Below are 25,427 nucleotides of genomic sequence, written 5' to 3' on the forward strand. Positions count from 1 at the left end.
AGTACTGCTTAAGCAATCACGATGCAGTGCAAATATCAAAAGTATAACCAGTATCGTCTCCTATTAATCCATGATAAGATCTGTATTAGGATAAAGGTTATGTTTGAAATATGACTACACACAGCAATGTACATTGCCAACAATCCAATTACCAAAATTAACAAACATGTGACAAGTAAATGTATGTGTACCTGCAATTTATTTTTTCTAGGGACTAATAAGAAAGATGCTTACCTTACTGAAGTATGAGACAGCAGTAACAGCAACATCTGCCAAGGGTGTGTGCAGAGGTCCTACACACTGTTGCTGAGCCACCAAGCCAGTCACTGACCGATCTACCTGAACATTTGAAGAAGAAACATGTTGAACTCAATTAATCTTATCCTCTTATTTTTTTATCAAGTTACTTGAAGTAAAACAGTTTATAAAAGATAATTCTTTGACCATTATAAATGCAGCTGATGTCTATCAAACCCTTCATTTTGCAATAATATTTGCATCAACCCCCTTCCCAACCTGCACTACTTAAATGACACACAAGACTTACTAATATCTATGCATGTTACCCAGTTACCCATGCTTTGTGCCACTTCACTGCATTATTTCATCATGAAGCTTCTTAAAACATACCATAATTTTGGCACTCAGCACTATTCACAATAACACTCTTGGCAGTTGAGCTGGAAGGATGAATTAGATGGGAAAAAAAAGGGCAATGAAGAATAAACAATTCCATGGTTTACCTTGACTACTTCATACTCCCTGGTTCAGCCAACTGATAGCACATTACTTACATTCTGCTACATCAATTCATTCTACCCTGATACAAATCTTCATTGAAGTGTCAACACTGCCTGAAGCTCTTACAATATTTCGTTGGCACTATCTGCAGATTTCCATATGCTACACAGTCAAAGGTAAACAAATAAGAATGTTACAAACAAAGGTTTTATAATAATTCTAATATAATGTAACATACACCTTTAGCTTTTACAAATCAGTCCCTACAAGTCTTTCCAGTCCAAAAGCACAAGCACAGCTATCCTGGTAAATGCTTTTGATATGCTGTTTGGTATATAACTGTTTAAGCCTTTCGAGTATGGTCAATGCACCAAAAGAAGAGCCAAGACAGAACAGAAAGGGTCTCGAGAAATGCACCCATTATGACATGAACAAAGATACCTCAATTACAATGAAAGGTTGAAGGCTACACAGCTGTACATTATGGAGGAGAGAAGAGGGAGGAGTGACCTGATAACCTTCACATACCTAAATCAGCTAGATGATGGTGACAGTAAACACTTCATAAAGTGCAGTACCATAATTAGTAGATGCCATGATCAAAAGCTGAAGATGCTGATCAAGAATGATATAAAGCAATACTAGTCTAGTGTAATGGTGGTGGATGTCTGGAATGCTGAATGCAAAAAGATGGTAAATGTTGGCAGCTTACCAATATCTAAAATTCTAGTCTTCTCGATGGTACAGAAAGTGCGGAAATGGGGCCACATGCATGAAGTCCCTTCTCCATAATGTAAAAATATTTAACTACTGACAATGTTCAAGTAATCTATAACTCCTCTTGTAAAGAAATATTTGAAGGCCCAATTCTTAAAATAACTCTCATACCTTGTTAGTGAGGTATCGTTTGCTGGCAACAGATGGCAACCTCAATACACGCTCAAGAGCTTCATTAACCTTCAAAGTATCTGACAACAGCAAGGGATGTGGTTCCACTCGCTCTTTTGACCAGTGGAACTCCTGTAATAATTCAAACAAATTACAAATATATTTTTCATACATGCTCATTGTTTCCTGCCTTGGAGAGAGCGCTAAAGAACAAACAATGGCCTCTTCTGCTGATATCCACTCTCTAGCCATCAAGTATAATGCAGTAAAATTGGAGCTAAGGCAAACATACCATTCTGTGGTTTCCCCAGAGCACTTCATGAGCTCAGTGACAGCATGCTGCCCACTATATACAACACAGTGAAGTAGTATTGGTAACTGATGAACACTGGCCTCTCACTTACACCCACTCTAACTGTCATGTATAATGTACATATATGAAACCATAGCCCCTTGTTTGCAGACAAGCAACACATACCATTACATGGTTACCCTATTTACCTCAAATGCCCTAGTTTAGCCAACTTGGAGCATGTCACTCCCCTGTATATCAATACTCCAATTCATTCTACAACATGTATATCTTTCATCTTCCGAAAAGTTTATGCCCCAATAACTCAAAACCACCTTTCACTTCACACTTCTTGGTTTTCCCCTCACACTTGCTCCCTCCACATCTGACACATTCACCCTTTGACTGTCCAAACCATTTTAGCACACCCTGGACAGCTTTATCAAATATGTTCCGCTCAATCCCACGCCTCTTTAATACACTCATTCATTTCACAATCAACCCACCTCACACCACAGTGTCCTAAGGCATTTAACTTCGAACACATCTACCATCTTCCATTCTTTACCATCCAGGGTCTAAAATTTGCATCCATACAATAATAATGATATGACTACCTTTTTGTAAAGCCATCTTTGCTCTAACAGGCAATGACATCTACTTCCACATAAATTGTAATTGCTTTAAATTTTCATAACTGAAATAGATGGAAGTGAGTGAATGAGACCTTAGTAAACTAGATACAATCCTAAGCTCATCCACATAGAAGCAATGCTCTAAAAAAAAAAAAATATCAAAAGTTTTTGAATAATTCGTGTCATATGGTGCAATTTTCTTTAAAACCCAATGTATCTTAACTTTCTTAGCATCTTTCACAACAACCATTACCCTCTTCAGCATCTTACTGAAGATATCACCTCCTACATTTTGCTAGCATCCCTTACTTTCATCTTGCTGCAAAAAATACAATCTCCTGCATCTTGCCTAACAACCCTTATCTCCTCTAGCATCTTGCTGGAAAAGATACCACAGCTCCTTAAAGCCTCTGGAATAATGTTGAAGATACCACCTCCAGGATCTTGCTGAAATGGATACCAACTCCTACATCTTCCCTAGCACCCCTTATCTCCATCATCTAATCTAGCACACTTACCTCCTTCAGCATCTTACCTCCATCAACATCTTGCTTAGCAACTTACCTCCTCCAGCATCTAACCCAGCACCCCAAACCTCATCCACTTCTTACTCTGTGCCACCTTACCACCTCAGCATCTTGTCTAACATCCTTACTACCTCCAGCACACTGCTCAGCACCCTGTACAAACCTATGGCATCTTACCCCTCCAGCACCTTGCCCAGCAACTCTTATCTTCACAGTGTCTTTACCAGCATTCTTTACATCTATCAAAATTATGCCCAGCAACTCTTATCTTCAGTGTCTTTACCAGCATTCTTTACATCTATTAAAATTATGCCCAGCAACTTTCTTTTTCAGTATCTTGTCTAGCACCTCTACTACCTCCAGTAACCTGATAAACAACACATACTTCAAACAGTCTTTTCCAGCATCCCCTATTGTACCTACTTCAGTATCTTGCCCTGCATCCTTTAACTCCCAGCACCTGACCCAGTACCCTATACCTTCATTTAGTCCAGCATCCACTTTCTACTGTGGTACACTTGTTAGACTCCTTACCTTCTTTGGCATCTTGCCAAGCACCCATTCTAAGTTTAAATCTACAGGATGTTGGGATCCTCCATCCTCCCCTAACTTCTCCAATGCATCAGGGTCCATCTGTCCTTCTACGAGACAAACCTGTTAAAAACAAATCGACAGATACATACATCATGAATACTTTCATTTCTTCACAGTAATGATGACTTCATTGCAAATGAAGTGTAATCTGGATTGACACTGCAATGTAAGTAGCAATTTCCTTAACACATTAAATCATTACCAACCTTCTTTGGAAAAATAAAATCCTTGATACTTCTTGTTTTCCGTTTTCTGATACTGCCAGGTAAAGACAAAGAGAAGGCTTCATGCACTCACATCAATTCCCTAGTTATGTGTAATGCACCAAAACCAGAGTCTCTATCCACAACCAGGCCTCACAGACCTTTGTTTTCCCAAGTTGTAACATATATCCTAATTCAGTCCACTGACAGCATGTAAACCCCCAGAATACATCACTAAGTCTTTCACCCTGCATGTTCAGGTTGTAAACACTCAAGACCTGCTTCATTCCATCCTTTCATTTTGGTCTCCCCAATCTCCTTCTCCCCTCTATTTCTGATGCATCCTCTTTGTGAACTTCTTCCTACTTGCTCTCTCCTCATGTCCAAACCATTTCTGCTCTCTCAAGCACATTGCTTTTTGCAACATCCCTTTAATCCTATTTTTTTCTTATTTGATCAACCTTCCTCACACCACATTGTTCTCAAACCTTTAATTTCTAACAAATTCACCCTCTTCCATACATTCACACCTACAGCATATGTCTAGCATCCATAAAATGCCATTGGGTCCATTATACATTCAAACATGCCCAAATCTGACCTTCCAAATTAATGACCTCTCTTTCCACACATCCCTTAATGTTCCCAGGGCCTTTGCCTTCTCATCTATTTTCAGACTCATCTCAGTTCCATTCAATGCCATGTCCACTCCTTGGTATCTAAAACACTTCCATTCTTCAAACTTTTCTCCATTTAAACTTACACTCCAACTAACCTATTTCTTCGCACTACTAAACATAATAACTTTACTTTTATTCACACTCACTCTCAGTTCTCTCTAAGACACACTCCCAAACTTGGACATCAACTTCTGCATCTTTTCACTCATATCTGCCACCAATGCTGTCACATCAGCAAATAAGCAACAACTTCCAGGACCCCCATCTCCACAACCACAACTGACTATGGGCCTGCCTCTCTCTCCAAGATCCTCTCTGCTCCTCCTCACCACCCAAACTATAAACAAATTAAACCGCAGTGGTGGTGCCTCACACCCCTGTTGCAGAGCTACCTTCACCTGAAAACACTCGCCCTCCTCATTATCTACTCGAAAACATGCCTTACTCTCTCAAAAACTTCTCATCTATTTTACTTGAAGTACTCCAACATCTTCACAATATCTTCATAACATTCGTAATATCTTCCACAACGAATCTCCATCAACCCTATCAAACGCTTTCTCTAGACTCAAATGCCAAATACAAACACTTGTTTCTCTAAGTACATATCACTCACATGCTTCAAAGAAAACACTTTAATTCACACATCCTTGACTAATTATGAAACAACATTGTTCCTCCCCAATCACATGCTCTATACATGCCACCACCCTCTCAATGACCACTCTTCTATACAACTTACCAGGTACACACGACAAACATATACCTCCAATTCAAACACTCACCTTTGTTCCTTTTACCCGCTCATGAAATTCAAACGCAGTATAATCCACTCCAGTTGCACTGCAATGCTGTATCATCTGCAAGGTTTCTACCACCTCTCCTTTTCATCAAACTGTTTGCTATGTCTTTCACTTGACATACTCCCATGACCTACACACCCTACATCTGCGATCCTACCAACAAATACATTCAACAATCCTTCAAAGTACTCACTCCACCTCTTCTCATCCATGTAATTTACCACTTGCCATTTTTCCCCTTCAATGATGTTCCTATACGTTTTCGTCTTTCTCACACTATAGCATCCTTTGAAAATAAAATCCTTTATTTCCCCCAGGTTTGTTGCAAATCACTCACCCCAACTGCAAATGGAGATAATAAAAAATTCAAAATATTATATGATTCCAAAGTTTAAAAGAATTGCCTTGAGTACAGAACTTCATCCCCATATTGCATAAAAAAAAGTCACTGACCTTGTCATTACCAGTAATCATACCCACAACATCTAGAGGGCATCTCTCTCTGGCAGCAAGATTTTTGAGGGCAGGCAAGTGTTGGGGGTTAGCCAGAATGGCATTGGACTCTTGATATTCAGCGCCCCATATTTCTAATGTTGACACTGTTGGATCTCCAAGGCTGAAGGATTCCGTGAAGATAATTCCACCTGCATCCTCCATCAGCTCCTTCAAGACATTAGCTGTAAGAATATTTGATTCTCTTTAAAATTTATGTCTAAAAAGTATTAAGGATGTGAAGATTTATCCTGCTGGGAAGTCTTGTGAGCAATGGTGAAGATAATTCCACCTGCATCCTCTATCAGCTCCTTCAGGACATTAGCTGTAAAAATATTCAGTTCTCTTTAAAATTTATGTCTAAAAAGTATTAAGGATATGAAGACTTATCCTGCTGGGAAGTCTTGTGAGCAACAGTGAGGTTAAACATGCTTGCCAGAGAAATCTCTCTGAAGGATGAAAGTTGCCCAGGACATGCATTTATTGATATGTGTCAACAAATACCAGTTCTTCAATTTCTGAATACACCATGTGTTACCATGGGTAGCTTCCTCAATTGTTTCATTGCTCAATCCATTTAATTCCTTCTGCAAGTATGTATAAGTACCCTTATGTCCCTACCTTCCTTCATTAGACTATGCTCTTAATATTTCTCAGAATACAAACCCTGTTAACAAAAGCACTAGAGCTTTGAGGTATGAAAGCTTTTTCTCCCTGCAGGGTAGTTTTGCAGGCAATCTTCCTTCGCCTTTCTCTAACCATCTCCATCTACCTTTCTCTTCCTCTTCCTCTAAAGCTAGCTCTCCTCCTCCTGATCCCAAAACTAAGTGATGCAGTATGGAAAGCTGGGAAATGAGTTTGGCAGATCATCCTATAGACAAGCAAAGAAGTCTTGTGTGAGTATTAAAAGATCATTTAGGGGAGATCATTTATTCTCTCTCTACTCACCATTGCCTCCTGCACCCTGGTCATGTATGGACAGTATGGGATTGGTGTTCATTTCCAAACAGCCACGGATCATTCTATTCATCTTTTGCTCCATCTCTGCATCTCCACGTTGTACTGCTCCCAGGTCCCTCGCCACCTCGTTGTCACCCTGTACCTGTTAGTCAAAATTCTTAGTCTAGTCATACATCAACATTTCTTATGATGAAAGAGAATCATCTATGCATTTACAACATTTAAGAAAGAACTATTTTTTTAATCAAAAAGTCCTATGAATTTTGTTTTCTTTTTCTATTTTCAGCCTATGAGAAGATAAGGACCTTTCACGAGACAAATTTGTAAAGTGATTTAATCTTTAAAACAGTGTAGTGCAACAATATTCTACGATCTGACAACATTCAAGAATAATGCACTCCAAATCTTCATCTACCTGTTCAGAAGCCCCTTCAACACCAAAAAGCCCCCCCCTCCCTGATTAGAAGCCCACTTAGCACCTTTACATCTCTATTAGGAAGACTTTCCAAACCCTATTAAGGCTCTCCCCACCCCTCCTGAGAGGCTCTCCCTTACCTAATACCAGTCCCTTGTCCCAATTCATAAATCTAGCACTATCTAAACCCCATTCCCTATCAACAGCAACCCCTCTGTTAAATTCACTCCATCAACAACAGTACCCTCACAATTAATGGCAGTCTTCCCTGTCAAAAACCCCACACCCACTGATAATAGCTCTACACTAATCTTCCCTATTTATGATAATTTCCCATAGCAAGAGAGTCAGAGAACTAGACTTACCTGAACTGATGATGCAGCACCCCCACCGACACCAATCCTGTACACAGGGCCTCCAACTTTAATAACATGCTCACCTGTATAGAAAAAAAAAGTTGTAACTACAATCCACCTCTAAAAGGATTTACAGAATGAACAAATTTAAGCTCTATTAAAATCTTTATTATCCATATCAATTCTTTATTCACACAAAATTTCACATCCTAAATCTCACTCAAATTTGTCAGAAGTCCACACTTATATTTTTCAAGTTTTACAGCAATATCAGAAGTACCTTAAAAAGAATTCTGGTACCAGTAAGGCATCAGGACTCTATCCACTCCAAACTGCCTAAGCACTGGCTATGGGCCTCCAAGAATGCACTCCTTTCAATATCAGATGCTTAAGTACTAACAATCCCCCACCTCTAACATTTCATTTTAGCAAAGATCAATCTCAAACTCACTTCCTTGCATTCTTTATAACACTCCTACAGCTCTGCTAGCAGAGATACCACCCCTGCTTTTGCTCTTATCCTCTTATGAACTACGGGCTTTATATCCCTTCAACATAACCACAACATTCTATCCCCTTTCCCTTCAACTTTGCTTCATTCAGACACAGAACATCCACATTTCTATCAAATATAGCTCCTACCTATTAAGGCATCCCAGACTAAGCCATCAAAAACAAATTCTTATATGAATTCTGTTTCTATTTTCAGAAATTGATAAGAGGAGACAGTTTCCATCCTCCAACTCCACCCAGTTAGTTGCTTCATACAAGATGCAGGACACATGGGTAGTTTTCTTAATCCTTCATCATAATTATATGAACAATTATGAAGCTACTTAAACAATTAAAGAAGATATGAAAATTACAACAATGGTAGCATGACTGCTATATCCCTTACTGGGTATGAGATCAAGGTCTCTATTTGAACCAAACTGTTTTCAAAATCAAGGTAGGTAGTAGCTGGTAAGTAGGTGGAGCTACCCACCTAGGTATTGGTAAGGTTAGTGATGGCTGCATAGAGCCAGCACTTAACTGGTGGTCAAGTTGCACTCCTCTGACCCATGTAGCTGTCTTTTCTTTCTGCCTCACCCACATGTGGACTGCTACTAACGTTTTATCCACAAACATACAATCTCTCTTTGTCTCACATAACACCTGACAATACTCAACTCACAAAGTCATTCTTTACAACTAGATTTTCCTTCAGGGGGCACAATGTACTAGCCCTGCCTTTTGGAAAAAATACTAGGAGCAATAAATAGAATTAGTAGGCAAGAACATTAGTTAGAAGTATACATGAGAGGAAAATTAGGTGGGAGCATTAAGCAGAAGTAGTAGGTTGGAACATTAGGCAGACATATCAGATAGAACTACTTAGTAAAAATATTAGCTTGGGGCCTCTGAAAACACAGCACTAGAGTTACCCTTTGCCAGTGGTCTGTTAAGGGTGAAGAACTTAAGGATGAGAAGTGGCTCATATGCAGCACTGAAATCCGAGAACTACGACTTGTCTATACTTTTCAAATGTATTGACAAGAATACTGGAAACTGTAAAAATGTACTGGTGAAATCATGAAAGAGTAACATAGATTCTTTAAAATCACAAGTAACTATAGTGATTCATTACTGTAGAAACAAAGATGAACTGAAAACTATCAGAAATTAGAAAAATCTAAAAAGGAAATTCATGTAATGAACTCAAAAACAATTTAAATGATTTTCCTAAGCTTTATAATACAAGAACAAACAAGTACAGTTATCATACTATAAGATTTTAATTCAAGACACACCTTTCTGTGGTGTAATTTTCTTGATCATGCCTGCATCTAAGGTCCCAAGACCTCCACTAAACATGATGGGCTTGATCCACTCACGTCTCTCAGCAGCATCACTTCCACCTGTCACACAACAGTACAAACAGAGCAGATTCCTGTATACTTATTAATGTTAATTTGCTTGGAAGAAAATCCTGTATGCCATTATAACATATCTAAAGGAGAATATGGGCAAAAAGAATAAATTTATATTCTATGAATGCCATTTCCCAAAAAATAAAAAATAATCTAGGACCTCAAGGTGATGAATCTTGAAGGCCATATGCAGTCCTACAAAACAAAATTTACTTGTAATCAATTCAGGAAAAATATGCAGCATTCTAATCAATGACAATGCCCTTTCACCATTCAAAACAAATGCACCAGCCCTAACTTACTCACCAACAAGCAAACCAAAGGAGCGTGAAAAGCCAGCAATCACTGGTTCACCAAACTTGTTGCCATAGTCAGAAGCACCATTGGAGGCCTCTATGGCAACCTCCAGTGGTGAGGCAAAATTGCTAGGGTACTCTGCTTCCAGTGACTCCCATGGCAGACAGTATCCTGAGGAAATGTAAACATCTGTACAGAAGCTCTATTCTAAATACCTCAGTTTTTTTCTGTTAGCCTAGATGGCAAAGGCAACCAAGGCCATAATCAAGGCCATCCCATTAACGTCATGATTTAATAAGTATGTATATAATATGACTGAGTTTGGAAATGTGTGTGAAAGGAAAAAGTTGAGTAAATGTGAATAAGAGAAAGGTTATTAGGTTCAGTAGGGTTGAGGGATAAGTTAATTGGGATGTAAGTTTGAATGGAGAAAAATTGGAGGAAGTGAAGTGTTTTAGATATATGGGAGGGGACTACACAGCAAATGGAACTACAGAAGCAGATGCGAGTCACGGGGTGGTGGAGGGGGGGTGAAGGTTCTGGGAGTAATGAAGAATGTGTGGAAGGAAAGAACGTTATCTCAGAGCAAAAATGGGTTCAAGGAATAGTAGTTCCAACTATATTATATGGTTGCGAGGCATGGGTTATAGATAGGGTTGTACGGAAAAGGATGGATGTGTTGGAAATGAAATGTATGAGGACAATAAGCGGTGTGAGGGTTTGATTAAGTATAAGGGTAAGAGAGATGTGTGGAAATAAAAAGAGTATGGTTGAGAGAGCAGAAGAGGGTGTGCTGAAATGGTCTGGACATATGGATAGAATGAGAGGGGATAGATTAACAAAGAGGATATATAAGTCTTTCCGACTACTTACTACGAATGTGAAGGTTGTTCATGCCTTACCCTCACCGCTAAGCAATGCTAAGTTGCCAAAGCTTCTCCTAATTACACATCACACTAATCATAGAATTACCAAAAGTCAAAATACCTCACAAAGAATGTGGAGGTAGTCTGTGCTTCCTTTACTCTCTAACCATGTGCACCTGTCAAAGCCTTCCAAAGCACTAAAATTGCTCCCAATGCTTCCCCACTCACTCTATGTGGAATTTTGAAAAGACTGCCAAAATATTCATCAAATGTATGAAGCTTGCTAAAGCATATCAAGCTTTGCAGAAGCTGTCAATATATATCATCTACTCACCAGGAATGTGGAGGTTACCAAAGCAATAACCAGCAGTACCAGCTACAACATGACCACCACGGCCAGCTGCCTGGATATCACGAATACGGCCACCAGTCCCAGTTGTGGCCCCACTGGAAGTAAAGATCAGAGATAAGAGGCCATATCCAAGCCAAATTCAGGTACAAGACTAAATCACAAGAGTCAAGGTTAAAGATTATATCAAGAGTAAAGATCATATCAGGTAAGCTCACACAGCAATAAGCAGTGTCATGAATGGTGGAGCAATTATCCCTGGGGATAGGGGAGAAAGAATACTTCCCAAGTGTTCCCTGCATGTTGTAGGAGGCGACTAAAAGGGGAGGGAGCGGGTGGCTGGAAATCCTCCCCTCCAGTTTTTACTTTTCCAAGGGAGGGAACAGAGAGGTGGGGCCAAGTGAGGATTTTCTTTCTGGGGCTCAGTCCTTTGTTCTTGGCGCTACATTGCTAATGCGGAAAATGGCTAATATGAATGAAAAAAAAGAATTCTAAATGGAAAGATACATTGAACTTACCAGTATCTCTGACAAGTGTGTCCCATAAAATGCTAGGAAAGATAATCTGAAAAGAATTGTTATTCTCTATTTATGATTTACCATATTTGGGCTTGTACTTAAAATTCTTAAATGTGCCTGTAGATAATGCTTAAGACACTGCATAAGCTTACAAAAGGGTTCCTCAAGAGTGGCATGAACAGTGTTGGTGATTAGTTAGTCAGGCCATTCACTGCTTGCATAAAAAAGTGAGGTGTCTGATGAGTGGCAGAATGCAAAGTACTCTTATACAAAGAGAATGCTTGAATTACAAAGGTACAAGTCTGTTGAGTATAGTTGGTATGGAGTATGGGAAAGGAGTGAATGAAAGGGGTGAGGAATGCACATAACACCTGATTAGAGACGTGGCTTCAACAAAGGTAGAGAATGTGTGAATCCCAAGTGCCTGCTTTCAGAATCTGGGGGAGAAATAATACAAGAGAATAATATATGTGGCATCTATGGATCAACACTAATGGAAGTGAGAATCCGTTGAGAGCCAGACATGAATCACTGCCATAGCTAAAAACCTCTTGAGACAAAAATTTTTAAAGTAATATACTTCAAGTTAGCATGGCAAGGAGCTCAATGCATCTAAGTAACAAAAAATTTCAGCAAATGGTTATGTACCAACAATTCATTAAATATCAAATTTGCAATTTTCATGATTCAAGGTACCTGAAAGGAGCAACACCTGTAGGAAAGTTATGGGTCTCTGCTGTAAAGATCAAGTGACGAAGATGGTGCTGAACTTTGACCTCTGAAGCCTTGCAGGGGTCACAGGGCACCAGCACTGATGTCTCCCAACCTTGAATACCACTGAAGAAAGAGAGAGAGGGCAGAAAGTAGTAAGCAATCATGATAAAATGAAATGCTTCCTTACCTACAACCATGGTTAAATAATTTACCACTAAAACAACTCTACACAATCAATACTTTAGCAAGTGCTTAATGGAGTTCTTAAAATTGAAAATGTAATTTCATTTTGAAAATATCCTCATTTTCAAACTAAAAGTACAATGACATATAAGAAAAAATATAACAAAGCTATTTGTTAAATTGATGTTTTACTTAAAAACCAAACAGTAAAAAGTACCTAGAATACAACACAGGAACAAATAACAATCTCAACAGATGAAAAATGAGATGAAAAAATCTTGCAACTCAAGGGAAATATAGCTAATGAATGAATTACCCCACAAAAGTATAATAAAACATCTTTTTAAACAGTCATCAGGGTTACATTAACCAATAATATATATGTGCCATTTCTCATATCATTATGTTACAGACTTAATATTTCTAGAATATTTAACTCTCCAGCAAATGCCATTTCCCCACATTCAGATTACTGTGGTAGATTTGAAAGAGACTTTCCTAAATATTCTACTTATCTTCATTCTAGGGATTCCTCATTTAGATATCCCAAATGAGGACTCACCTGGAGTTGTCAGAAAATGCAATAACGTTGTTGGAGTTTGTTGTTAAGGCAGTGTTTGTGTCCTGTACCATTCTGAACAGAGACTGAGGAAGCTTTTCTCCTTCAAGTATATAGTCACCCTGCAATCCAATCTCTAATGAAGTAGACATACCTGTCTTGCAAGTAAAAGCTTCAAATATGCTCAAATTTTATCAATAAAGCTTCCAATACAAACTACTAATACATACTTCCAAGTAATTTATCAAGCACCGCAAGAATTGTTTTCTGTAGAGTAAAAGGGTAAGAAGTCTACTGCACAGGACACATAATAGCCATTTGCCAGTTTGTAAAGAAGCCGTTAGGGTGTCCTATTCTGCAAAATGTAATCATACAAAAGGCAAATGCCTAAGTGCATTCACTCCATTTAGGTAAAATGAGTATAAAAGAAAAAAAGGGTTCTTTCAGCAAAGATAAAAACATATGTCAGTTTATATAATTACACCAAATATTTAAAAAAGAAAACATCAATAAGCACTAAAATCTACCCTAATACTTTTCCATCCCACTTGCTAATATATGGAAACCTTGCCTGATTATCTTCACTGCATCTGCATAAGAAAAATGTCCAAGTTAATAATTACTTTATATAACAATGAGGAAAGTCTGTTCTAATACTGAGGAAAGAGACTTTGGTCTAATAATCTCTCCTGACCTAAAGCAAAGTAAGCAGTGCAGAGAAGTAGTAAAAAGAACAAATCAGATTCTTGGAATCATATTTAGAGCTTTCAAATTAAAAATTTAAGTATAGCGAAATCATCATCACTCTTTAAAGTTCATTGGTGCAATCTCATCTTGAACAATGTGTTCAGTTTTGATAATACTGTTCGAGAAAAGGCTGACAATGGATATAGTACAGTATCAAGCTACCAAGACTAAGAAACAAATACTATAAGAGCAGACTAGAATGGATATAGAGCAGTATCAAGCTACCAAGACTGAGAAACAAATCCTATAATAGAAGACTAAATACTTTAAATCGATTTAGTTCAGAAAAGAGAAGATTAAAAGGTGATCTAACACGTTTTCAAAATTATCAAAGGCTTGATCTTATAAGCTACTTAAGGTTTAATTTGCCTGTTTCATTCATATCAATGGATAATTCTCAGACAACTGTTTTACCTTAAACTGGACAAAATAATTTTTCTTCAATATGATTGATAATACAAGGATTTACAGATACGAGCTGCTGAAAGCAGCAATACAGACATACTTAAGTATACACTTAATAAACAATTTGCTTGAAATCTATGATTGACACTGTTTGCACCTCCTTTGTCACATGAACAGCTTGCACATTTTTCTCTTTGGTTGCATGCATGCCCTTCTGCTCTTACCATACTAATCTGAGTTTCTAATATCAAACTATCACAATTAGCCTCCAAAGCTTCCAATGGTCTGTTGCTATTTTCCCAACAGGAAAAAATTATAACCATCAAATACAGTGCTTACATCCACTCAACACGCTCACACACCAACAAAGAGGAAAATACAAGAAACTATACTACTTTGAGTATTTTCTTCAACAGTATATGGTACAGATCCATTCTGCAAGGTAAACAATATATATCTTTTTTAATGCTCATGATGCAACAAGCTTTATCAAAATATTCCACAATGAAATATTTAAGCAGGATGTCACAGATATGTTGCTACAGAAATGCCTTTGGACAATATGTTGTCATACAGGTTGATCATGTAATGAATCATAGTGTCAAAGAGGTGAGGTATTAAGCACATTTGATCAAGAAGGATAACCAAGGTGCTATGAAATGGTCTAAGATGTAGAGAATGAGCGAAGATTAGCATAGGACATATGTATCAAATGAAGGCAGGAAGGTGGAATACCTACTTTCTGACTACCTATCATGGGAATTTGCCAAGAACCAAAATCTTTACACATGTCTTCCTCAGCGAATAATAGAATTTCCCTCTCCCATGACACAGTACATGAAACTATAATGGAGACTGAAGCATGAAGTGTAGAGAGCTTTACAGTAACAATGCCTGCACATTTAGGAGTAAGAAGTGTGCATAGGATAGAATGAATGGGATAAACATGATATATGCAGTACCACATGCTGTGCAAGGGCTGAACCGGGTAAGATGAAACAGTTAAGTATATAACAGTTTGTGAGGCTTGGATGTGGTTGGAAGGCTCCAGTTTTGATACACTACATATTACACCAAGAGAAATGACATGTCCAACACAAACATAAATTACTCCAAGACTTCTAAGGTCCAGGAAGTCCTCAAGCATGCCAATCTTAAATGAAATTCAAATGATGCCTGACCTTGAAGAACCAATGCCTAGAGTGCTCCGAATTGGATTGAGCAAGATCAAAGAGCTCTACAGTGGTGGGGTTACGGTGAATCTTTGTCTTGAACAATTCAGTGTAGTAAGCAATGTCCCATTCATCAAACGCCAGACCTAATAGAAAAAAAAAGTATTGCACATCTCAGTGTCTTCGTGATATGAGAATGACAGACATAAGTTACAGGACTAACAAAGAGGTGTCTGGGGATGATATCCCCTTTAAAAGTTTCCACTCACACCACCTTTATGTACTAACACTTCCTCTGCATCTGATTACAGTAGGCTTGTATTACTTGTAGTAAAGAGCCAACTGGTGAATATGAACGCTCAAAACAAATTTCAATACACAATGATTCAAAGCTATGAACATTAGTCCAATTCAACCCTTTGCTGCATCATCCAATCTTATCTGATCATGCAATTACACTTGTTGACTATGATTCAGTTTCAACCCATGGTTAACAAACAAAGAAGATTCCCTATATTGAGATGGGGGAATCACATGTTTCGGTGCATTACACATGACAGCTAGTGACCGAGTGTGAACGAGTGTATAAATAATATCATATATATATAAATATATGTGTCAGAGGTTGAGGGAACGAGAAGTGGGAGACCAAATTGGAGGTGGAAAGATGGAGTGAAAAAGATTTTGAGCGATCAAGGCATGAACATGCAGGAGGGTGAAAGAGTGCAAGGAATAGAGTGAATTGGAACGATGTGGTATACTGGGGTTGACGTGCTGCCAATGGATTGAACCAGGGAATGTGAAGCGTCTGGGGTAAACCATGGAAAGTTTTGTGGGGCCTAGATGTAGAAAGGGAGCTGTGGTTTCGGTGCATTATACATGATAGCTAGAGATTGAGAGTGAATGAATGTGGCCTTTGTTGTCTTTTCCTAGCACTACCTCACATGCATGCGGGGGGAGGGAGTTGTCATTTCATGTGTGGCAGGGTGGCGATGGGAATGAATAAAGGCAGCAAGTATGAATTATGTATATATGTATATGTCTGTGTATGTATATATGTATATGTTGAAATGTATAGGTATGTATATGTGCGGGTGCGGATGTGTATGTATATACATATGTATGCAGGTGGGTTGGGCCAATCTTTCATCTGTTTCCTTGCGCTACCTCGCTAACGCAGGAAACAGCGACAAAAAATACTAAATATATAACTATCATATATCAATAATATCATATGCAAGGTAGAATTAGAAACAGATAACTTAGCTTTAAAAAGCCACCATCTGGCTCTTCCCTTTGTTCCATATTTCAGAACGTAATAAAGCGCTACCTCGCTGACATGGGAAACAGCGATTAAGTATGATAAATGAATAAATTAATAAATAATAATGCAGGTGGGGAGGATTTACTGGCCTCTACTCCCATTCCTCTTAGTTGCCTTCTGCAATATGCAATATATACAGGGGAAGCTTGCTTTCTCTTCTGTCCACTGGGAATACTGTATATACACAAACATATATAAATTGTTTACACCCATATCTGTATCATTTACTGTAAAATTTTTCTTGTCTTTTCTACATCTTTTTATCACTAACTCCACTACCTAATATGGTTTTTAATGAATATCATTCCTAAATATAATAAACTAAATTCTTTTCATAATGAAAAATATTGCAGTACAAAAGATCATTTACATACTTTTACTTTTTGAAAACCAACCCCATATTTCTAATCATTTTAAAATCCTTTTTCATTAGTATGGCTTTTTTAATTAAATAGTAATAGAAGACAAACAAAAAAAATTTCATGTTGCAGTTACAATAAAAATGTTATCTAGATAATCCTATTTTTTTGGTGGAAAATAGACACTTTTCGGGAACCAGCCTGAAATCAAATCTCAAACCAAAAGGTTTAATAAAATTCCTTAATAATTTTCCATACATGATTTAAAACAATGTTACATAAAGTTCCACAATCAATTTTCAGAGCTACAAATAATTGCTCTGCTTAAATAATCTTTAGGTTTAAAGATGTCAACATCATTCCTTAAAACCACAATATATTCTAATTTTGCATTTGGTTCAGTTCCTCACCTCAAAGAATTGTAAACATTCAAAATCTGAAACAATATACTTGGCCATCAGCTTAAGAGTGACCAGTTACTGAGCTTAAATTTGTTAAAGTTCATCCATCACTTACCCATTATATTACTGGTCTCCTGGATTGCCTTTTTATCATCTCTGAGGACATCCACTTTCCACCAATTTTGAGGCTTTACTTCCACTGAGAAACTTTCTAAAGGGATTTTGTATTCCTGCTCTGTCATTGGGTCATGAAGAGCTGCAACAAGCTGAGAAAAATGTATTATTAAAAATATAAAAAAGCAAAAATCATTCACAAAATATTCCACAACTGCATAATAAAGATAGACTGCTTCAAAAGGCAGATAAGCGGATAAGGCTGGTTATCAAAAATAGACTTTGGTTATGTTTCAAAAACAGAATGATCAGCTATCAAAAATACGTATCATGGTTAGATATAAAGAGAGATTTCCTTGCCAAAGATGCAATCTTGGGTACATTATGTATCAGGAAGAGGGAAAATAAGGTCGGCACTAGTGTCTTGCTTAAAGTTAATCTTAAGTCTTTGCTGAAAAATGTAAACATTGGCCACCTCAACTACTTTTGTTGAAGATGAGTTTCATACAAAAATAACAGCAGAAATAGGTTACAGACCCCCACTGCCGACAAAAGAGGCAGACTGAAGACTTCATGAACAATTGGCAGAAACTTGTAATGAAAAGATTATAGTGGAAATTATTAACACACATATCATCTTACAGGAAAGAATCCCTTTTCAGTAGCTCCAGATGTAGAATTAACTAAACTTTCTAAATAGCGTCCTAATATTACTGAGATGAGTAGTAATGACATTATCAAATAGACTTTGTTCTAGCTTAAAATGAGGTTATTTTCAATGATGTTACAGTGGAGAAAAAAATTATATAAATCACTTTTGAGGTATCATTCAATGCTGCTTGTAATTCTGGTCAATGTAAAAGTTTTGAAAAAATAACAAATTCTAGAGTTACACATCTTAATAATCATTCCATTGCTCCTGACAGTAAAACAGATGACAAAATGAAAATAATATGGAAGGAGCTTGGGAAAGTTTCAGTCAAGAATTTGAAGCAGTGTAGGCAGCATATATGCCAATGCACAACTGAAGCAAATGAGAGTAAAATCATTGATACATTTACGGCCAGACTCTATAAACACTTTCCATACAGTCCATGACTAACGTCACTTACCACTTCTTTGATATATGAAGTTCAGAGGTATTTTTTAAAGTTATCTGTATTCTTCTTTACTCTTACCATACTAATTTCAGTTTCTGAACTCTTCTACTATTACACCCATCCTTGAAAGGATCCTGTTGTCATTGCTGTTTGAAATCCTTTGTACAATACTAGAAGCAACTGTCCAAGGTTTAACTCATTACTAATACTTCAGACTGCTCTGCACTTACTGGAGTCCACTGCATGCTCCATGAAAACATGAATTTGAAATAAGAAAAAAATGACAAAAATGTTGTAGAAATACTAGATTATCTAGCAGTTCAGTGCTGGTTGACAAATGAGACCAGATTTCCTAATACCCCATCCACAGCTAGGTAACAGCAACGACTCCAGTTATACAACTAACGATTGCAATGTAATCACCAGGATAGTCTCCTCAATGCTTCCACTTTTCCTCCCAAAGCAACCATAAACTGTAGTCACAAACAGGTTCTCTTTAAACGGCATACCAAAAACACCCATACCACAACCCTAAAAACAGCCCTGAGCCACAACCCTGACAACAGTCTTGTGTCACCATATCCTTGACAATAGCCCTGTGCCACTGTGTCCCTAACTACAGCCCTGTGCCATAACATCCTTGACAATAGCTCTATGCCAACACCCCATTCACAACTACCAAGTGCCAACAACACCTATATAACAGCCCTGTGCCCCCACAATTCTACAACAACCCTATACTAACACCATTCGACAAAAATTTCATACAATCACAATCCTCAGCAGCCCCATGCTACCACCACCATCACCCTTACAGAATGTCCCACACCAACAGCACTTTTTCTTGCTAACATACCTTACAAACTGACACCATTAGATTACCATTAACTTTAAAAAGAAAAGAAATTACTATGGGGTCCCTCCACCTCATGACTTGCTTTGGACATACCTTTTCCCTCTTCTTAAGGTCAAGGTTTTCACCAACAGTTATCAGGTAGCGGTGCGCTCGCTCTAGTCTGGAGACACATGTTAGACCAGCAGCATGGCATATACTGACAGCATTGGTACTCCATGCTGTTGTAAAGTTTAGCCTGGTAAAGTGATGATAAAGATTCATGATTAATTCCCACTTACTGCCTCAAAACTAAAAAGTATCATACGTCAACTCAAACCTGGTTAACAATGCCTTAAATAGTGAATAATCATTAAACTTTCTTGACAAAGCATAAACAGAATGGGCACCAGCTGATAATGAAGCCATAAGTAACTAGGTAAAGCAGTAATATGTGTACATCTCAGCAAGGAAAGGCCAAGATCAGGACAACCGAGTTACAGAGGCCTTCATCCAAGGAAGACCAGTCAAAAGCTGTGGGAATAACAAAGTTTCAGAGACTACAACAAAGGTGAAAATATAAATGTAGGAGGCAGAGGTGTAAACATTACTTCACGTAAAATATGTTCTTTTTGACTGGAGTGACCTTAGGAATCACCTATTCAATGGGAAGTAAACATAAACATTTACAAAGAGGTTTGCAAAGCTATAAGAACATTCTATTGCAGCGAGCAAGGTGGTGAGATCTCCACAAAGGGAATTCCACTTCAAAGATGGAGAAGGCAAACATAAAAGGGCCAAAGCTCCCTTAGGGATAATGGGAATGTGAGTAAAAGTGTCCTCTTCTAAAGTGAGGGAGGGAAGACTTGCCCTAGGGGACACGATACGTTAGACTTTCATTATACAACAAAGATTTGCAGATGAGAGCTTTCATTTAAAAAAGGTGCTTGCCAATATAGATGTGTATTTTGCGAAGGGGGATCTGTGGTATATTTACTTACATAAGGAGGGCCTACAAAGAAAAGAATCTAATTTTGTAAGTGGGGTTATAAAAAGACACTCCAATTTTGCACACACATGTGTGTGTTGGTAGGGAATGACATATCAATTCAGTCTGGGAAGCTGAATGACACTTTTTTGAGATACCACAAAAGGCCACTTTAATTTCATGAGGAGGCTGCATAAAGGCACCATGTTTGTGATGGGGCCACACAAGGACACCAATTTCATGAGGAGGGGACTATATGGGGGCACAAATTTTGTGCCGGGGCTGCAAGGGGAACCACTTCCTTAAAGTCACACAAGGACAATTTCATGATGTGGCTGCACAAAAAGGAGCTTCACAGGGACACCGATTTTGTGAGGCAGCCACACAAGGACACACTGATTTTATGAGAGGACTACACAAGTACACAGGTTGTTAGGGGAGCCTTCAGGAAGGGACTTAAATTTCATGAGGGATGTCCTGTACAATTATACTTACATCAAACGAATGGGGTCTTGTAGGAGGACACTCATTTTAGTAAGGGGGTCCTGCAGGAAGGTACATGTGTTTCATGGAGAAGGTCATACAGGAAAGCACTTCCATTTCACAAAGGGAGCCTTCACATAGCAATTTTCATTTCATGAGAAAGCCTTGAAGGATTGGAATTTTATAAGACGAGAGAAAGCACAAAGTTATTGCACCTTAAGGTGGACAGGGTGGTGAAGGATCAGCAACATGAAATGAATCTCATGCCAGGGCCTTATTAGAGAAGGTATGCATTTCATGAAGAGGTCACCATAAAATGTCAAATATTTTGAAAGAAGACTCATAAGAACAAATTTCCTTCTAGTGAAATTGGGTCCCTTGTAAAACATTTTTCTTTCTAATCTGCAGCACAAGAACTGGATGTACATTGTATGAGGGAAGGACCAAAGAAAGACTTCCATATTGTCATGGGCCTACAAAAAGGGACATTCATACTGTGTTGGGTGCTTAAGAAGATGGTACTTTGTAATTTAAAAGGGAGGATTTGCAAGGGTGCACAAGCATTTCATGAAAGGGTATGAAGAGAGAAACTTTTAATTCAATGATGAAAAACCCATAGGAAGGGAATTTAAATTTGTGAGAAAGGAGCCCATAGGAGGAGATTTGCATTTTATAAGGGATACATGCAGTAAGTAGCTTGCAATTTATTTAAATAAGGAAAAAAATACAGGGAAGAATTTGCATCTCATGCACAGCTTTGCAGAAAAGGACTTTCATTTGGTGTAAGGGACATGCATTGAGGGACTTCATGAGGGTGGACTGGTGTATGGGATTTGCATTACATGGGGGAAGCAAACAGGGACTTGTATCTTATGATGGGTCTGAAAGAAGGAGCTTGCATTTCAAGAGGGGGTTAAGACAGTTCTAAAGGGAGCTACAAGGGGCTTGCATTTCATGTGGGATGTAATCTGTAAAATAACTAGCAAGAGGAATGTGTGAAGATGCCAAAGGAGAGACTCAAGAGTATGCATATTATTCCAGGGGCATAAAAGTCTTTAGTACAAACAAAAATAAATCTAAAAAATGTATACATTCATGAAATTCAAAAAAAGATCAAGAAAATATTTCTACATCTAGACATTCTGATAACCTTAAATTAAACAAAAAAAACCCTTATGACTAACCTTGGTCCAATCTCAACAAGTATCTGGGTGCTGTGGTTCTTGACTTTCAGCTGTGTGTCAGTGTGCATGTCAAGGCCATCTACCCAAGGGTCCCCCAGCAAACCCCACAACTGATATGCCACCTCACTACCAAGAAATCCTACCACATCCTGAACAGAAGTTTCATCATTCCTGTGGGCATGTAAGTACATAAACAGTTTCTACATAATTACCATCACAATAAACAAAAGAGGCATTCTTGGCACCAGGTAAAAAAAGAGCTTGGCACAAACACAATACTCATGTTACTAGGCATAAATGAGGCATCTGCAAGCACCAAGCTTGAGCTGATCACCCTCAGGCACTAAGTTTAAAGAGGAAACCACGAACACCCAATTCAAAGGGATGAAAGGTATGAGGTTAATATGAGAGCACTTTAGTGTATAACAAAGCCATAGGACTCAATAAACAAAAGGAGTTCTCCCACACTTAGATAACACATTACTACAACATGCAAAAGAACTGTGATAAATACCACATACACATAACATATGGAGTAATGTCACAGAAAAATAAAAATAAATTTACTGTTAACAGGTCCACATTGCTATCAACTTTGAATGTACACTGACTTTTCTGCAACACTACAGTAGTGCTTAAAAATACAAAAGTTGCATTAAATGACTTTAAGCAATATAATTTATTGAACAATAGTAAATAAAGCAACAAGAGTTATTTGTATCAGGGAAAATGTGGGGTTAGTTACGATATGAGTATGTAATAAAACGGTAAATAATCAAAAGAACTTATAAGAACCTCAACTAGTTGCCAAAATAACACAAAAATTGTACCACTACTTTCACCTCCTGCTGCATGGCTGCTTACTATAAAAAGCACCAGCATATATAGCTATTTCCAAGTGTTATTTTCATTATGAAGATAAAACTGACTTGCCTAATAAATCATAATACTTAAACTAAACCTGATTTCGGGCTCACCTAGTATGGACGAGGATATAGTAGCAAATTTCATGATCAATGGATTCCACCACAGGGAAGGACTGTCGCAACCGCTGCAAGACTACCCCCTTGGCCACTGCCTGGGTGTCTGTGTCTCCCAGTCCTCGATATACACGAAGTAATGGCATTCTTGTAGCTACCAAAGGCTGTGAAGATACAGCAAGGCTTTGTGGAATACAAACCGCTCTGCTGACTTCAGCCTAACCTTGGATTGGTTCCTCTGTTAACAGGGTTCTTCAACCACCTGTGAAGATACAATGCCAGGCAAAGGTATGTCACATTGCAAGCTACCTCCTTATGTACTAGATAAAAACTTCTCATCAAAAATGGAAACAAGGTATAAAACGCCTTTTTCTTTTCCGTGTCAATTAATGAACAATTTTGAATTTAAAACAAATGAAAAATTAACATAGGAGGACGTCAATAAGTAAAAGCCACAAAGTTACAATCATGTATTCTTTAATATTTTTAACTAATGTTTCCACATTAATCTATCTATTTAGCAATTACTAAATACAACTTTCTACAAATCAAAAGCAAAACTGCATTTCATAGTACTTTAGTAAGTACCACCTTTAAACTTTTACTGGCAACCTGTTTTTAGCTTAGAAACTTTTAATCCCTTGTCCATGTTAAATGCTCTTTCAATATAATAATGCTAGCTAAATCAAAACTCTTGAGTTGGCACATGTTTGTACACATTAAAGATAAGACCACTGAAAATTTCAGATTTTTCCTTCAAAAGAAAATTAACCTATAGTATAGTGAATTTGTGATGTCTAGCAAATGTACATACACATGGCAGTCTGGACAATCTCTACCCTTAGGTTGAGATACATCTCTCAAAGCAATTTCCAACAGAACTAATAAATTATCATAAATCCTAATCATAACTGCTCCACTCATGGACTGTTCTCAACTGCACCCACATAGTTCTCGATCATCATCCGTACGTGTGCAGTTCTTGAGCACCATCCAGCATGAACAGTTCTTGACCACTATCCGTACATGGACAGTTCTCGACCACCATCCATGCATGAATGCTTCTTGACCGTCATCCATATATAGACTTCACCGCCATCTGTGTACAAATGTCGAACTGTCATCCGTGCATGGATGGTTCTTAACAACCACGTGTGGACTATTCTCGGGAGACCTTTGAATGTGGACACTTCTTGACCATCACCTGCAAGTGGCCGGCTACTGAACGCCATCTACACATGGACCATTCTCAACGTGGATGATTCTTAATTGCCCAGTGCACATGACTGTTTCGCAACCACCATCCTTAATTGGAGAGTTCTTGACCAAAAATATGCACGAGTGGTTCTCGACTGCCATCCGCAAGTGGATGGTTGTCAACCGTCATCGACATATGAATGATTCTCAACCACAAATTGCAGGTGGATAATTCTCAACTGCCATCCACACGTGGATGGTTGCTGACCACCATACACATATGGATGGTTGTTGACCACCATACACATATGGATGGTTGTTGACCACCATACACATATGGATGGTTGTTGACCACCATACACATATGGATGGTTGTTGACCACCATACACATATGGATGGTTGTTGACCACCATACACATATGGATGGTTCAGTCACGAAACGTATGTGGACGATTCTTAACCACCATGCCAAGCAGACAATGCTCAGCCACCATCCTCCACAAGCGAACAATTCTTGAATGCTATCCACACATGGACACTTCTCAACTGGCATCCACACTTGTGCAATTCTCAACCTCCATCCACATGTGGAGAATATCAGGAGAGTTCTCAACCTCTATCTTCACAGCAACTACTCCTAACCTTCAACCACGCTTGTGCAATTCTCGACCTCTGTCCACAAGTGTAATTCTCAGCCTCCAACCACACCTGTGCAATCTCAACTTCCAAAAACACCTGTGCAGTTCTTAACCTCTAATCACACGTGTGATTCTCAACCTCCAATACCACGTGCGCAATTTTCGACCTTCATACACGTATGTGCAACTCTCGACCTGTATTCCCATGTGTGCAACTCTCGACCTTCATTCAGATGCGTGCAACTCTCGACCTTCATTCACAAGTGTACAACTCTTGACCTCCATTCACATACGTGCAACTCTCGACCTTCATTCACAAGTGTGCAACTCTTGACCTCCATTCACATACGTGCAACTCTCGACCTTCATTCACAAGTGTGCAACTCTTGACCTCCATTCACATACGTGCAACTCTTGACCTTCCTTCAGATGTAGACAACTCTCGACCTCCATCCACACGTGTGCAGTTATCGACCCCTATCTACATGTGCAATTCTCCACCTCTATCCTTTCATTAACA

At 38.4% G+C, this 25,427-nt stretch overlaps 1 protein-coding gene across 1 annotated transcript in view; it reads right to left on the bottom strand.

Annotated features, from left to right (window-relative positions):
• Positions 1 to 25,427, bottom strand: part of Pfas (phosphoribosylformylglycinamidine synthase) — a 124,628-nt gene that overhangs the window by 16,354 nt on the left and 82,847 nt on the right. The window contains exons 17-32 of the mRNA XM_071693156.1: positions 23,069 to 23,218; positions 22,092 to 22,262; positions 19,554 to 19,695; positions 17,506 to 17,656; positions 15,316 to 15,452; positions 12,986 to 13,104; positions 12,223 to 12,363; positions 10,994 to 11,106; positions 9,803 to 9,964; positions 9,377 to 9,484; positions 7,596 to 7,669; positions 6,804 to 6,957; positions 5,817 to 6,040; positions 3,618 to 3,737; positions 1,630 to 1,761; positions 235 to 339 (exon numbers count right to left, since the gene is read on the bottom strand). Coding sequence (XP_071549257.1) covers positions 235 to 339; positions 1,630 to 1,761; positions 3,618 to 3,737; positions 5,817 to 6,040; positions 6,804 to 6,957; positions 7,596 to 7,669; positions 9,377 to 9,484; positions 9,803 to 9,964; positions 10,994 to 11,106; positions 12,223 to 12,363; positions 12,986 to 13,104; positions 15,316 to 15,452; positions 17,506 to 17,656; positions 19,554 to 19,695; positions 22,092 to 22,262; positions 23,069 to 23,218 — 2,203 coding nt within the window. The remainder of the gene's footprint in view (positions 1 to 234; positions 340 to 1,629; positions 1,762 to 3,617; positions 3,738 to 5,816; positions 6,041 to 6,803; positions 6,958 to 7,595; positions 7,670 to 9,376; positions 9,485 to 9,802; positions 9,965 to 10,993; positions 11,107 to 12,222; positions 12,364 to 12,985; positions 13,105 to 15,315; positions 15,453 to 17,505; positions 17,657 to 19,553; positions 19,696 to 22,091; positions 22,263 to 23,068; positions 23,219 to 25,427) is intronic.

The sequence above is a fragment of the Panulirus ornatus genome, chromosome 55 (genome assembly GCF_036320965.1).
Source record: "Panulirus ornatus isolate Po-2019 chromosome 55, ASM3632096v1, whole genome shotgun sequence".
NCBI classification, from domain to species: domain Eukaryota; kingdom Metazoa; phylum Arthropoda; class Malacostraca; order Decapoda; family Palinuridae; genus Panulirus; species Panulirus ornatus.